The sequence below is a fragment of the Genypterus blacodes genome, unplaced genomic scaffold, assembly GCF_046128005.1.
Source record: "Genypterus blacodes isolate CSIRO-AG114 ecotype Tasmania unplaced genomic scaffold, CSIRO-AGI_Gbla_v1 ptg000044l_1, whole genome shotgun sequence".
Classification (NCBI taxonomy): Eukaryota; Metazoa; Chordata; class Actinopteri; order Ophidiiformes; family Ophidiidae; genus Genypterus; species Genypterus blacodes.
Window position 1 is genome coordinate 8,540,523 of NW_027466857.1, and position 16,985 is coordinate 8,557,507.

The window sequence follows — 16,985 nt, forward strand, 5'->3', positions numbered from 1 at the left end:
GAATGTTTGATACCGCCGATAGCTATGCCAAGATTCTAATCTCACATCTGGAAAAAAAGAGAGATACACATGTACAGGCTTTTGGAAGCAGGTATCAACTCATAACAATAATTTGCTAATGTGTCCCTTACAAATCGGTATAAGACAAGTAATCTATGCATTGAAAACACAATGTCCAGTTGTTAAATTTGTTTTATCACAGTATCAAAGTGAGTGAAATGGTGATGAAATTCAATAACCAACTGGTAAAAAGCATACAATTGTTTAAATGTACAATATGCAATTGTACATTTAAAATAGACTATTAAAATGCCTTTACTCAATGTATTGTATTGCACAGTCTGTCCCCCTGTCATATCCTATCTCACAAGTCATTATGGTCACAGCTTCTAAGTCGTCAGCACTTTAATTTAAGGATAAATCTATTTTTGATTTAAAGACATGCAGCCAATGTTTCACACTAAACATTCATCAAGTCAGAGTCCAACCCAGAGAGAAGTAATAGGAGCTCTCAGTGGCCAGTCATAAATTTAGGAGATGTGTGTGTAAGAGAGAAAAGTCTCTCCTGTCAGCTAGGAGCTCCTGTTACGTTTTTGTGGGGATGGACCTTGATTATTATTCACTGTGGCACATTGGCCTACACGGCTTTAAGTTAAAGAAAAACATCTTTAACACTGTGGCGCCAATATTATCAATTCTTCTTTGTAATGTAACAGAATTGTTTTAAATCATTAGTTTAGATGATGCCACTGTAAGTTTGGGTTAGTTTGGATGGCATCACTGATGTAACTTTGTTTATTGAATGACAACATTGTTGGTTTTATGGCATCATTATCATGTAGGACCATGTTTATATTGCAGTTATTATTTAATTTCTACTGATGCCTATTTCTTCCTGCTGCTGTAACCCTGGAAATGTCCCGATCTGTGACTAATAAAGGTGTATCTTCTCTCATCTCATTTCTAACTAACACTAAAATCAAGTCCTTTTCATGAATGTACTGCTCCTGTTTCACCAACTTAATGTGTTTGATGTCTGTACGTCAGCTTTTATCAACAGGAGGTGGCAGAAGGTTTCCAACGGCAACATTTTGAGTGAACATTGATTTAAAAACAGATTTCTAAAGGCTGTTATTCATCATTGAATAACGTCCCCAATGCTTTGTTGTAGGTACAAAGGGTAATCTCAGGAGTTTAAGCAAATTTATAGCTTTAGTTAAAGTGTATTTAGTGTGACTTTTGATCTTCCAGCAAAACAAAATTGCACACTTTTGTTTTGATTTAATCGAAAAAAAATCCTATCGGTGTCGTATGTTGTAAAAAGCTTACCTGCGGTGGCGCTGTTCTTGTTTGAGTAATCATTTTCTGGAAGCGGATATTGTTTGGTTCTTATTTCCGTGTGTCACCTTCATTTCTGTCCCCAAAATGGCGAATGTTACCGCTGCTGCAGTTGCTGCCGCGGCTGCTGCCGCCGCTGCCAGCAGAGACCCAGCAGTGGACCGTTCTTTACGCTCCGTTTTTGGTGAGTTGGCTGACATTAATAACTCGGTTAATAGAGGGGAAATTATTCTTTCGGTGGTGGTTAGTCGACAAATAAACAGTTGCGAAGTGTCGCTAACACGTAGCCCGCTAGTGTTGTTATTAGCTTGGCAACGAGGCAACCTGACGAAAAGAGCTGATAAGTGTTTGTCTCTGTGTGTTTCTCTGTTGTGTTGCTTGTATCTGCTGTTTGTAGTGGGCAACATTCCATACGAAGCCACCGAAGAGCAGCTGAAAGACATCTTCTCAGAAGTTGGACTCGTTGTGAGCTTCAGGTGAGTAAACGAGGGTTATGAAGGAAAGACCGGGAATGTTTCACTTATAGCTTTATGAGAATATATGAATAAAGTTAAAAAGATGGTAAATATCAAATGATATGTGATAGTACAATGTGCTTTTAACTGATTTTATGGCTTGAACACTTGCTCCAAGTAAATAACGAACACAATTCAAAACTCTTTGAAAAAGACTTGAGACATGGCTCATTTTTGTGTTTTGGTTTGCAGGTTAGTGTATGACAGAGAAACAGGAAAGCCAAAGGGATATGGCTTTTGTGAATATCAAGATCAGGAGACAGCTCTCAGTGCCATGCGGAACTTGAATGGGAGAGAGTTCAGTGGTCGGGCTCTCCGTGTTGACAATGCTGCCAGCGAGAAGAACAAGGAAGAGCTCAAAAGTAAGCATCTGTCAACTCGCTAAGCTGTTGCATTGGATTAAGTGCCATCAGGAAAAACTGTAGCTGCATGTTATCTTTGTGTGACACAGGCTTGGGAACAGGAGCTCCCATTATTGAGTCCCCCTATGGAGATAACGTCATGCCAGAGGAGGCTCCAGAGTCCATCAGCAGAGCGGTGGCCAGCCTGCCACCAGAGCAGATGTTTGAACTTATGAAACAGATGAAGGTATGTATCATCTGTTTTGAAGATGTTTTGGTCCCTGTTGCTAGTGGGACTAAGTTTTTGTTTGTAGTACAGGCCTTTGTATAACAAACTTCATCCAAAACAAAACAATAGCCTGGCATCTTCTACCACTCTTAAGACAAGAAGATTTATTATTTGCACTTTCTCTCAAACTTTGCAAAGCCAAAATCTGGTTAATGATCACAATGGCTCACATCCATCCTAAAGGTGCTCTTCATCCCTCAATAACAAAGTCAGGGCTACACTGGCTCTATCTGTCATCTCAGCTTTGCCAGAAAAAAATTGTCTTTGCACAGCTCGTTGTCTGCTTCATTACTCAAAATAGCACTGACCACACCGCAGACAGATTCCTGACAGGGTAATATTTTATTATGTCAAAGCCAGTCAGAGCCAGTAAAAGCTCCACATGCTGAACAGTTCATCGCAGTGAGACTCCTGACATCTGAATTTGAAGTTTGAATCATGAGTATGCAGAGGAAAGTAAGGTTACTGTCAGAAATGAAATGCCCCAAACCTGAAACATCTCTTTGTAATGTGTAGATCTCTTTTTGTCTATACATAGCACTACAAACAACTACAGCCTCACAGATTGGCATAGAGTGGCAATCAACACCTCTCTTACACGGTGTCAGCAGAAACCTGCCATCACCAGCCTCGCATCAACTCACACACGGCCGCTGTTTTGGATTTGCTCATCTTTTCTCATATCGTATCTCATAAAGAGCTTCAGCGTATGAAGAACGAGTTCACAATGTTGTATTGTGTGCGTACAGGTTAACGAGATCTGATGTGATTTCTGTCCTCAGCTGTGTGTGCAGAACAGTCCGCAGGAGGCCAGGAACATGCTGCTGCAGAACCCCCAGCTGGCCTACGCTCTGCTGCAGGCCCAAGTGGTCATGCGGATTGTCGACCCCGAGATAGCTTTGGTGAGAGGAGCCGGGACGGCACTCAAGCTTGCGCTTCGCCCGGTGCGCCCATACGGGTTGGCGCCGCCAGTTACAAGTACTTTGACGTTGATCTTTTTGTGCCTCATCTTTATCGTTTACACAGAAAATGCTCCACCGGCAGGCTGCAGCCCAGCCTCTGATTCCAGGCGGGCAAGGTGGCGCGCCGCCCGTCAATCCACCTGCTGCACAGCCCAGCATGCCAGTCGCTCAGCCGCAGCCTGTGGTAAGCGGAATACAGTCTTTGCCTCTCTCAAACTTGTAGACTGTACAGTATATAAGGCATACTTGGCATACAAAGGAATCAAAGGTTTTAAGTTGTATTTTACCAACAAAAACACTCAAACGTGTGCTTGCCTCTACTCAAGTAACCGTAGATATTAAGTTTGTGTTTGTTTTGGTGTGTAATCAGCCAGGAATGCATGTCAACGGAGCCCCTCAAATGATGCAGCCGCCTAACATGGGCGTTGTCCCCGGACCCATGCCCGGACCGGGACCGGGACCTGGACCGGGACCTGGACCTGGACCAGCCGGGCCCCCAGGTAACGACGGAGCAACGCTCTATACTTACACTTGCATCACCGACCACGAATAGCTTCGATGGCATCGTTGCAACATTCCACACATTTATTATTTAGGTCGCTGAAAGTTTATATGCGAGATTTAACCCTTTCATTGCATCAGTTCCTCACCCTCATGTACATTGTGTTTTCTGTGCATTTACTGTAAATGTGCGATTGACTTACGTATGAGCTCGCCTTCATCAGCACCGTTCACCCAGTCTTCACTATTTTCCGTCAGATTTGTCAAAACACACACGGACGCCCATTGAGCCCATTGACATTTTTTGTGGATTTAAACAAAATCTCCTGCTCAAAGTCCTTTTTTAAAACTATGGCCATCATCAGCCAAGCTGTTATACAATCAGATCTTAATAGTGCATATTTGCTCATTTCACTGTAATTATAGCCGATTCGTCATTAAATGCATCACGTAGAGGTATTATAACAGAAAGTGTTAATTTTACCTACACACAAGCTTTGGAATGGCCTTTAAAAACAAGCACATTTGTTAGATGTTACACCATCTTACATTGAGTTGATTAGTAAACATCCAGCTCTGTTCCCTTACATTGGAATTATTCTCTATATCTTTGAATATTACATTAAGATACTTAGTCTTTAATTGAGACACCTGGCAACAACGGTGGTCAGCAGGAGATTTGCTGCTGTTTATGACTTCCCAGTTAAATAGTGTAAGGAACAGGTTCTAATCTGATCAATGAGCCTCGATTTGGGGAAACAAGATGTGCATTTTGTGGTATTTGTTTTTCGGAAACCATTTCTTTACAAGCGTTTTGTTTTTGTCATGGCCTCCACTTCATTCGATGCACGTTTCTGAACGCCCGCATGTGTCGTAGCTTACTGAGATCACTAGGTGTCACCACATAGCCATGTAGTTAGTGCACTGCCTTGTGACTGTTAGTGTGTGTGTGTGTGTGTGTGTGTGTGTGTGTGTGTGTGTGTGTGTGTGTGTGTGTTCAGTAATACACAGGTGATGTTCATATCAACCTTTTCACACGTGACATTAAGGCACATTTACTTAGGTTTGATTGAAGGTTTTGTGTGTGCATGAGTTAAGATCTGCCGAGCACGTTTCAGAATGCTGCTGCTTTGCTCTCTGAGTCGTGTGTCTCCTGTTCTTCTCACTTTAATGCTGGCTCAGGAAATCTTCAGCATTCTCCCACAGGATCGTCTGGCCAGGCCGCTATCGAGCGGCCCCAAGGTATCAAAGTACTCCCTCAGTTCTCCACCCGGGGTCATAGCACTCATAGGTCGCTGTCCTCACTCCACACTTGTGGGATTTTAGCCACAGCGCTTTTAGAACGTGCTGAACACCGTGTCTGCCGTAATCAAATAACCGTTTTGCCGTTACACATTCAGATCTTAAGTTCATCATTATGAAAACAAACAGAAGTGCAGCAGGACATGCTGTGTCATGAGGGTGGGAGGATTGAGATAACCCTGTGAACAGATACAGGGCCGGGCACGGTGCCAGACGCTGAGCACTGGTGTGTGTGGCTCAAGTGTGACGCCCGTTTTTTGCATTCAGTTTTTATAGCTGATGTGATACAAGTTGGGTTTTTAAATTAATTCAACCTGCGGTTTTAATAAGACAAGATATAAAACCTTATTCAGCCCCAGGGACATTGCTGTGCAACACTAATAACACAAAAAGAAAGACTTATTTCTTTAGGAAAGCAACACACGTGTCATCAGAGGAAATAGAGATACACAGTAGTAAGGAGTGCAGACATTCATCAGGGTCTGTGAACGCATCACTGGGTGTGCTACAGACTCAGGTGTTTGTGTCAGTGTATAAAAGTTGTGTTTGTGTAAGATTAGCTACACACATCTTAAACGTTATCTCCCGCCAACCCTTTCTGCTGTTGCCACTGTGATCAACGCAGCTACTGTCAACACGTGACGACACAGCCGGCATGTAAACCCCGCCGTGGCACGTGGGAGCATGTCGCATTTCTGCAATTAATAGGTGTATACCTGTTTGAGTTAATTTTTCCTCACACTACCATTGTACTTTGGAGTGTTTTTAAGTTTCATTCCTTCCCTCAGTCCTTTTGTCAGAACTTCCCTGTCTGTTGTGTACTCCATTAGTTACTTAGTGAAATGGGACATTTAAAAACCTTATTTCTTTGTTTCTCTAAGCCTTATTTGCATTTCCTGTCTTAAGGTTTTCTTCTGACGTTTGTGGCTCTAGTCTATAGGCTTTAAGGCAAATTCAAGCCACCGACTAGCAGACAGCCAAATCCCACCTTGTTTAGTCTGTATCTTATTATTTAGTGGCATTGCAATAGTTTTGATGTCACAAAGTTGTAAGTATGAATATTCACACCTTCACCTAAGCCTTCATGTATGTAACACACGTGTCACATTCACATGATGACACTCCGTTCCAACCCAAGAAGCCCGACAAAGAAACAAAGACCGGCAGATTTTGATGGTCTGGCATTTCTCAAAATGGAAACCACAGGGGAGAGAAGCAAAATAATGGCAATTGTGCAGATTTAACATTGAGGGGTCTCCTGGCATGTTTACCTGAACCTCCGACCCAATTATAACCGTGTCGTCTGCACACGTAGCGGGGACGGTAACGTTGTACGAGGATCCTGAAGTACACCATTGTCTGTGAGTTGTCAGAGGTAATGCCAGCCCATTAGAGCCGCTACAGAGCAGCTCATGTCAGACTTGTGTTGACAGCTGTCGTTCTCGTTGACGGCAAAGGGAAAGGAGTCTATTTATAGGTCTTATTGAACAAATAGGGCCCTGAAACTGGAGGAGTCAGACAGTAACGGTCATGTAGGAGGTATAGAAGGTTTTGAGTTGGATTTCCAGATAGGGGCTCACAGATTGGGACGGCGTACTTTGAGATGTAACACAGGGCTATTGTGTAGTTTGTAATCTGATGTTTATGTCATGCGGAGTGAAAAGTTGGAGAAATAAAGATAAAGAGAAGATAAAGGCATAAGTGAGGTTGCATCTGTGAATTTAATACATTTACATGAGTTAAAGCATACTCCTGTTCTGATCTACCTCAGGACCAGTGACTAGACAGGGAGTAACATTTAGACATGGGTTTGTACTAAACTAAAATACAGATACACGTTGCCATAGCGGCATTTGGTACACTACCATGCAACATGCCAAAGAACAGGCCAAAACAAAGACGCCCTGCCAAGCCAGATACACAGGTATTACATGCTACACACACTGGGAACAAGAGAACCATTTTGCATTCGGCTTTGGTACAATTGAAAGAGGAGTTTGTGTGTTTTCATATTCACCAATTCACAACACGCACACAGAAGAGTGGAGTGAGTGATGTTCAGCTTGTTGCTCTTCCTTTATCAAGGATTTTGGCTCAGAGTTTCATCATCAGATGCATAATGGGAGGTTAGAGGAGAGGAATGTGTGTCAGTCATGCAGAGACAGACGAGGGCATTTTACTGCACACCCGGCCGTGTCTGACTGATCTCGCCCAGGGTTTCTGCTTTTCTTTTCCCTGATTGTTTTCCAGATTAAGTTCTTTCTGTCTGTATTTAATTTATATTTAGATGCACTTGATTGAACTGGCGAGCTAACACTGACCCACCCTCTTGTTTTTGATCTCTTCCCCCTGCACGTCTCTCATTTAGATGTTCCAGAGATGCAGGACACAAGTAGGCACATATTTGCAGCTTTTGAGGCATTTAGAAAATTTTAAGTTTGGGTCCATTTCTGTGTCCAGACCAGTTTATGTGTACTTGAGCACATTCTGGATGTGTGCAGTACTGAGGTCTTTGCATCACTTTGCCTCTCTCTCCCTGGGTGCTGCCACTGGGCTGTGGTACTTTGCTGTGGTCGCTCTACATTTGGTTGTGTGCTTTTATCTCCCTGAACTCTGGCTTTTCTGAGATCTCTTCCCCCTTTTTTTTTTTAAGTTGTTTGTGGTTTTGGCCATCATGCTCTCCTGTTCTTACCTGGAAATTCTCATCCAAACTTAACCGTTTGTGGGTAATAGATTAGCTGGCATGGGGAAACCCGATGTGTATTTGTGGTAAAAATACCTGATGGACTCCCCTCAGGGCCGGGCGGGATCCCCCACAGAGGACTCCTGGGAGACGGCCCCAATGATCCCAGAGGAGGAACGCTGCTGTCTGTCACAGGAGAGGTCATCGATCCCAAGTGGGTAGCTCACCTATAGTACAAAGCCTTAACAACACAAGAGTTTGTACAATAGTTGATTCAGACCGATGACTTGCTGCGAGTGTAAATCTGTCCCCGTCTTTCTCCATCTAGTCGTGGCTACATGGGGGCGCCGCCACCCCACCAGGGCCCACCTGTACACATGGGTCAGATGGGAAGTGGACCTCCGCCTGATATGAGAGTGCCTCCTCACGACATGAGAGGGCCACCCATGGGTGAACCACGAAACATGATCGGTGACCCCAGAGGGCCTCCAATGATGGAGCCACGGGGACCCCCAATGGAAAGCAGAGGTACCAAGACTCTTCAGAATGTGAATATGAAGTTCATTTCTGGATATTTGTAGTCAACAATAACACCAATTCACTTAGTTTTTCTGATGTTATGTGATAGAAGATTGCTCGATTACCGTTGACCTTTGATTAGTTATTTATAAGTTGTTACGCTTGTACAGGTAAATGTTGGAGGTTGTGTCAACGCCTGCTGACTCACGGGACAAATGCCAGTAGACCATACAATAGTCTATTGTCCTCTCTCTGTGTGGGAAGGATATGTGAGAAAAGGAGCACAGATGAATGTGCCATTACAACACATCACACCTGAAGCTCTGTTACTGTTCTCACTGGATGGGAACACGTCTGTTTCCTTGTATCGATTCGCCATAACTTTTCCCCCCCGTCAGCCATGACACAACAAGACTCGAGAAGTTTTATGTTGCAATGTGTAAGAATGAAACGTTCATGTCACTTTCAGCTTCTTGTACATTGTGTACACGTTACTAGATACACAGGACACAATCCTCCTCATGTTCACCAAGGTACAAGCATTCAGTCCTGTTTTGGTTTGTGTCTGCAGGCCGAGACCCAAGGGCGATGGATGCTCGTGGACCTGTTTCAGGCCAGAGGGTGCCCATGGCAGGAGGGATGCAGGGCCCAGTACCTCACAACATGGGGCCTAACGTTCCTCCAGCTGCAAGACCGGTAACTGCTGCGCCCGACGTGGCTTTTTTTCTACCCCAGTACCTCTACGTGTCGTCTCCCTGACTCTGGCTCTCATCATTTCCATTTATTTTATTAATATGTTAATCTAAACAAGAGTACTACACACACAAATAGTGATTCAGTACTTGTTTACTTTGAATTCTCTTTGTCACTGACTTCCAGGATAAAGATGCAAAAAAAAAAAAACACAATCGGGAAGAATCTGTGCTCTCTGTTCCTATTGTGCAATCGGTACTTCCATACCAAACAAGGAAGTCTTAACCGTGTGTTTGTCTTTCAGGGTCCTGGTGTTCCTCCATCGGGAGGGGGCTTCAGTCCAGGGCAGAGTCAGGTTTCCACACAGGACCAGGAGAAGGTGGGTGTCACTTTATCACTCCTGAACTGATAGGTCTGCAGGTTCATCTGTAGAGATTCAGAGTTGGGTACTTGATGAATGTGAACACTTGAGTTAATTGTTGCACCTCAACTAAGAATAGATTCAGGATTGCTCAACAGTTTCTATGTGCAGCTCTACAATCTGATATGATCCACCACAGTAGCCCTCTAGAACAAAGGGAATGTAGCAAGGTCATTCTGAGAAAGCTCTGGGGAGTGAAAGACTTGTGTCACCCCAACAGCCATTGTTTGGCTCAAGCGAAACCTGTTGAACAGAACAAAAGCTTTGAAAGAAGCTACTGCTATTGATCCTTGCAACATCTAGAAGGCACACCTCGTGATAGCGCTTCGCCTGTTGAACACCCTTTGTCTTCCGCAGGCTGCCCTGATCATGCAAGTCCTGCAGCTCACCCCAGAACAGATCGCTATGCTGCCCCCGGAGCAGCGGCAGAGCATCCTCATCCTCAAAGAGCAGATTCAGAAGACGGCAGGGGGGGCACCATGAGATCTCACAGACCAAAATCCCCCAAAGGTTTCAGGTAGGCAGAGGTCAACACTCTTTCTGTCCAAGAATGTCGCTACAGGGAAACCTTTTGCTAATCAAAGAATGTTTCCACCATCACTGAGCTAATGAATACTGTGGCGCTGACACATTCCTTGTTCTTTCACATTTTGATTTCAGCGTTGACGACTCCACCCACAGCCCAAACACCCTCAGGCTGAAGATGTCTCATTGGTTTTTATAGTGTTTTTGTTATTGTCTTGTTTTCTGTATGGATGAGGTGAAGCTTGTAATTGAAATCTCCATTCAAATGTTGTCTTGAGTGCTTAACACATAAAGACCAGCTTCCATCCTATGTCTTGTTTTCATGTTATGGCTCTGCAAAGTCTCTGGAATGTTTTGTCAATAAAATAAAAATCAGACTGACTTCCTGACACTTAATTTCTTTCATTCAAATTGAACCTGAAGTTGTTCACCAGTCAAGCAGGTGAAATGACCTTTGCTGTCATGACTCATAAACTAACGAGTATCACATTACATCCAAGCCTTCACATCCTTTATTCTGATTTCCTTGTCTTGTGTATAAGGAAACAGGAAATTTGATTGCTCGCTGATTTACAAGAAACTAATTTCCTTAACATCCTTACTGTAAACGCAATAAATGAGTTCACACCCATTGGCAAATATACATTTATTTTTATATTTGTGTAACAATTATTTTCATTCACATCTGTATACACACGTATGTCAAACTATTTACAAAATGGAGAGTAAACCCATGGATGTTTCAGTAACCTTCAAAACCTTCAGTCTTTGTATAATTCTCTCTTCGTTTGTCATAAAGCATACATAGGTTTATATGGAATATTAAAACTGTAAAAGTCAGAAAGAGGAAACTTGTAGCTGTTAATTGAGTGAGGCAGTGTAGGTCTGCAGTGTGTCAGGAATTGATGACACCCATCTAAACAGCATCAACTGTCCTCTACTCATCCACGATGACAGGTTTGTCTCCAACCAATTAATGTCTTTTAAAAACACAATGTGGAACTCATTTTCTTGCACATGCTCAGAAGTTCTCCTTGTTGAAGTAAAACTTGGTCTTCCGAGGATCCACATCCGAGTATTTAGCACATTTCTTCTCCAAGACCTTTGCTAAGACTTGTGGGCCGCACAGGAACGTCCCCACCACAGACCTAAGGGGTTTTGGAAACAAATATTTTAAGATGTTTTCTGCGAGAAATTATTTTATTCAATCTGCAGTGGTTAATTGAGAGGCAACATGGAGGAACAAACATACAAGGTACCTTTTGAAATACAAACAAAACAACACACACTTCTCTGAAATGAGCTTAAGATTGGTTAAGCAATTTCCCATGTCTCCACCATTCTTGTCTCTATATTTAATAGAAGTGAGACTTTGCATTGGATGTTTGTATCTTCAATCAAGTGAGGGTATCAAATGAATTGGCCAAAATTATTGATACCCCTTAGATGTGACAAGTATTTCAATTATGATATTTCATGCAGACTTTCTTTCAGTAGTATCACGAGTGTCTTCAATGTTATCAGACATTCAGCCTATTTAAATAAAACCTAAACTCTCCTGATAATATAAGCAACGGTGCTTACAGGAACAGTTTGGCTCTTAACTTGAACATGATTGACAATTATTTCTTCCTCAATCACACTGAACAGCACAGGAAGATCGTGTCACCCTTTTAAATAGGCTAAATTACTGATTTTAAGATAGAAGACACGTTTGAAGCTAATGAGAGATTGCTGTCTGCTTGAAATATCACCACAATCCAATGATTAATCACACTTAGAGGTATCAATAATTTTGTCCATGTCATATTTATCCGTTTTATTATTGAAGATAATATGATGCATTGAAAGTCAAAAGCAAAGTGGGATTTCTATTGAATATGGAATAAGAAATAGTGGATGCCAATTACGCTCATCAGTTCCAACTTATTTGAGAGAAAATAGTGTTTGTTTTGTTTATATTGTAAAGGCTAAATGCTTTCAGCCACGTCTGCAGGTCTTAAACTTACGTCGGGTTCTCCTTGCGGACTTCTTCAAACTCCTTGTCCCAGTTGGGCCTGCCATACTGAGTTTTCTGTTTGAGACCAGTAACCACATCTGTTTCCTTATCAAAATGAACCATGGCATGAGTAGCCTGGAAAGACACAAAAAAACACACACATTACTGACTCTGAAAGTACACTTGGGATTTAAATTTAAATGAGATGAAGATAGACTATAGACGGGTTTACACACATGGCTCTGATCCCAGCCGGTCAGATAGAGTTTGTAAGTGAGAAAGTTCCCCATGCCTCTCTCCTCCATCTCTTTCTCAAGCACCTGCAGGAGGTCAGCAAACCATTCGAAGGCGTGTGTTTCTCGGCACAACCAGTAGAAATAGATCTGGAACCAGGAAGAAGAGAAAGGCATTTCAAACAATAGTCCTTGCATAACGACATTCCATGCTGGCTGTGATAATACACTGCGGCCTTTCAGTTTTTTAAAATAATGACAGACTCCATTTCGCAACAATCAGTGCAGCAATTCCAGTCACCACAAGTGACACGGGTATGTAGATAAATGACAAAAGGAGCAAGGTGAGTCAGTCAGGGCCGCTTGCACAAAGCTGGTTTACACAATCGTTTAGATGGGTGCTGATGTTTTGCATGCTGGCCCATCTTCCAGATTGAATGGATGATTAGATTTTTCTCAGGAAAGTTGGCCAGATAATTCCTTAAATCTTATTTCCTGAATCAGAACCTAACAGCTTTCAGTTGTTACCTTTCTGGTGTGCAGTTTTGGGTCGGAGTCTTTGAATTTGTACCAGATGGACTTGAGGATGGAGGCGAAGGGGGTGACACCGATGCCAGCGCCAACCAGCATGGCGACCTCATAATCAAATACGTCCTCGCTGGCTGTGCCAAAGGGGCCGTCCACACCCATCCTAGAAGAAAAGAGTCCACAATCACTGTTATTGAGGCAGGACGCTGACATTCTCCAGCTGGAGTTCAAATATAGCCTGAAAGTGGAGTGACAAAAAGTTGAAGATGAAGAAATCCCATGAAATTTAAATGAAATGATGCAGCGGAAATAGGTCTGACTTCCCGTATTGTTTATGTGTGTGACTCAGAAGCCATTGTAATTGATTTGTGGGGGCCTTTTGTAATGCAACAGAAACTTGGCTTAGCCCTTTGACAAGGAAACAAGGATGTCAAAACCCTGAAACAGTAGTAAGAATTGGCATCACGCAAACCAGCATATGTCAGATCAAAACCACTGCAATGATTGTGAATGACACTGCCAATTTAAAAGCAATACGAGCTGTTGTAAATATGTATCATCCTTTTGTGCAAAGACTGATGGAAGATGACAGCGATGGGAGAGTTCTTATTGGTGAATATAGAAAGCAAAGCTATTAAGAGAAGAAACGATGTCACAGCATCATGTGGGCTTGTGAAACATGGATCGGATGGCAGTGGAAGAAGCACTCACTTGGGTCCCTGCGCCCCCTCTGGTAGATGCTCCAACATGCCGATGAGTTTATCTGTCCAGTCCCCGGCTGAGCGGATGTGGATGCTGAAGAAGTCCTCTTCGGGGGCGGAAGTCATGGTGAACGGGTGCCACTCCAGCTGGGAAATGGCCGGGCAGTTGAGGAAGACGTACTGGCCCACGTCCATTTTGAAACCATCCTTTACCAACTGCAGCTCCAGCACCTTGGATGGCCGAATCACGATCTGAAAGGGAAGCGTGAACATTGGGACCTGTCATTGCAGCCACACCTGAATCTGACCAATCTGGAAAATCCTTATGCAGACTTACCTTTCTGTATGTGACAGTTTGTGTGTAACGAATGAAACGAAGCAGACGTTCACAAATGTACAGAATCATTGGACCAATCACCCACATCCATGTCTGAAAAGGGAGGTGGAAGATACAGTTTTGTGGCTTTTATAGAGGAGAGGAATTTTATTTATGTAGCAAATTTGATACACAGTAGTACTTTTAAGTGCTTTTATATTGAAAAGACATTAGATAAAAAACAAAGCGTGAACCACTGAAACCACTGCAGGGTGAAAGTACAGTTACAACAACAAGTACAGTAACAAGTATGTCATGTTGTGGGTTTAGAACATGTGCTTTGCATTCCTGTCTTCACTCTGAGATCAGTTAAGAGGCCACAACAGACCACTGGATTTTCTAGTTTTTCCATTTGAAAAGACAAACCTGTGGAAACCCTCCTGCAAACTGAGGGATGGGACACTCAGGAATCCGGCCCCACTCTTCAAATCGGTCTTTACACAAGGTAGTGTTGTGGGGCGGAACTGTTGTCTGTTGACTCCGCACGATGCGCCTGAGACAAGAAGAAGAAATGAGGACCAATACTCCATCTGCAACAAAATGAGGCCTGAGTCTTGCTCCTTTATTTTTTTTTAATTACCCAGCTCCGTGGAAAACCAGACCGGCGTAGAAGATGATGAAGAGATGATGCGTGTACCAGAAGACCTCAAAGTAGCTGCGGCGGATCACTTCCATGGAGGAGGTGATGATGATAATGAGGGCCAGCGTGATGATGATGCCGGTGAGACCAGCGATGGTGGTGAAGACAAAGTAGGTCGGCGTCTGCTGTGCGCTCTGCATCAAGACAACAAAGAGAGTGGAAGCATGATAGCTCAATCACCAAAAAGGAAGACATGACATGAAAGAGTCTAGAAACAAGTTGATGCCTTACGATGGCTAAGGTGCGTATTGGGTTCAGGTAGGTGGTGTTGGTTGTGTCGGCCAGGTTGGACAGTGCTGTGCTGAGTCCATCATAATTTCCCCGTCTGCTGTTGTTGTACCACTCCACGTTGAGCAAATGAGCAATCATGTGAACGGCTGCAAAACACACAGACAGAAGACGAGACAAGTAAATCGATGCACACACTTTGAGTTGGACTTCAACACATTTCTCTTGGCCCCTGTTTGACTCAGAGTTGAGGAACACATTGTCAGCTTGTAGCCCCGTTAGGAAAACAAAAACTCTCCCTTTGTAGAAAACATCTGCTGGATTTAAAGTGTTTGCTCTCACTGCTCTTGCAGGGACGGAACACACCCTGGGTCAATATTGAGTTTGGGATCTTTTGGCCTCTGTCACCCCTCACCAAAACCTAACCATGACCTTTTAGTTTGACGCGCGCGTGTGTGCGTGCGTGTGTGTGTGTGTGTGTTTGTTGTCTGGTATGGAGGGCTTTGATTTTGGTCAACATTTTTCAGATTTTTGTCATTTATCAGTCTCACCATAACCGCAACTGCAATTAGGCCAGACAAGGTTACCTATTGTTTAAAAGAACAATCTGTGATAAACAAAGTACTGGAACATGTTATTACAAATTGCACAATGGCTCTTTCAGTTTTTAATAGCTTTATACCGACAGGTGTGTTCCCACCCACTTCAGTTAATTAAAGTGCTTCTGTGTAGCGTGGAGACACCTGTGTGTGCCGTATGTGCAAACTATGCTGATAACTTTGTTTCATTTGTTAGGGTGTGACACATGACTCATATGTGTCTGCCTGGGTTTAAACATGCAAGTCAACATTACTAGTTAGTACTAGTTGGCAGACTCTTAATGTTCAAATTAGTTCACACACACACACACACACACACACACACACACACAAACTAACCTGTCATCAGTCCGATCATGTAGGCCACCAACTTGTGGAAACTTATATTCTTGTCCAGTTGTTTCCTCACCGTTCGACCACAACACTGAAAGAACCAAAGTGTAAAATTCAAAACAAGCGAACGATCAACCTGTCCAATGACTTCAAACGAAATCTACCTAAACTGAACAACATAAAGGTGTGTATTGTGTGTATTGTTTACACCTGCCACAGCATCTTACCATGAAGGAGCCTCGGATCAGAGACAGCAGGTTCCTGCACACTGGCAGGAGGATCAGCAGGCAGTTGAAGTTGAGGACTGCTGCAGGAGCTCGGGCCCAAGCCAAAGCAGACTGCAATACAAACACATTTAATAAGTTCATTTCATCACAATCGACCTCCCTGTTATACACTCCTATTACAACTGATAATCATGTCGTTAAAGCTTACCCCCAGAAGATGGCGTGTGTAGTAAAACTGCTCCCCCAAGTCATAGAAAAAGTAGAACCAGACGAATAGAAAGATGTTGATTCCCATCCAGACCACCTGCGAACACAGTTAGTGTCAGAGTTCAATCAGTAAAGCTTTTTACATCACGCTGTGGAAAGATTGCTCATCTTTAATGACATTTCTTCTCTGAAAACGTTAAGAAGCGCTTTATTTCTTAGACAGCGTTGCCCCAATGTAACTATGAATGAGGATCTTACCAAGATAAAGGATGTAAATCCATGGTTGATGATCCGGTTGCTCATTGTGATGATGTTGGTGTGAATAGAGCGAGTAACAGCTTCCCCGCATTTTCAACCGCAACCTGCAGCTTTATACGCTCACCTGACTCCGCCCACCCCAGGTGTACCTGTAACCCTCGACACGGACACCTACGCACACTGCTTTCATGGCGTGGAAACGTCATAAAGTTGAATATCAACATTCCAACTTTGTGGAAATAAAGGCTGACGGAACGAGGAAATGACTCTTACACCAACCAGGAAAGTCCAAACCTCTTATATCTTGTATGTAGGTGCGTTTATTGGCAATAAAGACCGAGTGAAGTTACTAATTTAAGAAAATAAAGGCGAGGAGAGTGACGACATTTTATTTAAGGTTCAAGTAAGTATAGCCAAGGCACTGAGCGAACAAAACAAGGTAAACAATAATAAGCAAACTGTTTTAGCGATTCACAAGCGCATTCAGTGTCAGTTTTGTTAACTAATATCCACTTCTGAATTACATCTGTAATCTGCCTGAATTAAGGCTTTGAAGTCTTTTCTGCC

At 43.1% G+C, this 16,985-nt stretch overlaps 2 protein-coding genes across 3 annotated transcripts; one reads left to right on the forward strand and one right to left on the reverse strand.

Annotated features, from left to right (window-relative positions):
- Positions 1–1,419: 1,419 nt before the first annotated feature.
- cstf2 (cleavage stimulation factor, 3' pre-RNA, subunit 2) lies at positions 1,420–10,477 on the forward strand. Of its 2 annotated transcripts, XM_076148975.1 has the most exons (14): positions 1,420–1,522; positions 1,736–1,814; positions 2,046–2,215; positions 2,305–2,441; positions 3,266–3,385; positions 3,510–3,629; positions 3,816–3,945; positions 7,617–7,640; positions 8,046–8,145; positions 8,260–8,459; positions 9,022–9,146; positions 9,448–9,522; positions 9,922–10,081; positions 10,225–10,477. In XM_076148975.1, the coding sequence occupies exons 1-13, from the start codon at positions 1,426–1,428 to the stop codon at positions 10,045–10,047; spliced, it is 1,503 nt and encodes a 500-aa protein (XP_076005090.1). In that variant the 5' UTR covers positions 1,420–1,425; the 3' UTR covers positions 10,048–10,081; positions 10,225–10,477. The 2 variants fall into 2 exon arrangements, with proteins under 2 accessions (XP_076005090.1, XP_076005091.1); XM_076148976.1 differs by lacking the exon at positions 7,617–7,640.
- A 243-nt stretch (positions 10,478–10,720) lies between these two features.
- nox1 (NADPH oxidase 1) lies at positions 10,721–16,572 on the reverse strand. Its single transcript, XM_076148974.1, has 13 exons — positions 16,419–16,572; positions 16,162–16,257; positions 15,954–16,064; positions 15,733–15,817; positions 14,798–14,943; positions 14,507–14,700; positions 14,293–14,419; positions 13,888–13,980; positions 13,561–13,802; positions 12,850–13,012; positions 12,325–12,471; positions 12,099–12,223; positions 10,721–11,237 (listed from the first exon to the last, which is right to left on the reverse strand). Exons 1-13 carry the CDS (start codon positions 16,461–16,463, stop codon positions 11,111–11,113), a joined length of 1,701 nt encoding a protein of 566 aa, XP_076005089.1. The 5' UTR covers positions 16,464–16,572; the 3' UTR covers positions 10,721–11,110.
- Between the last annotated feature and the right edge of the window lie 413 nt (positions 16,573–16,985).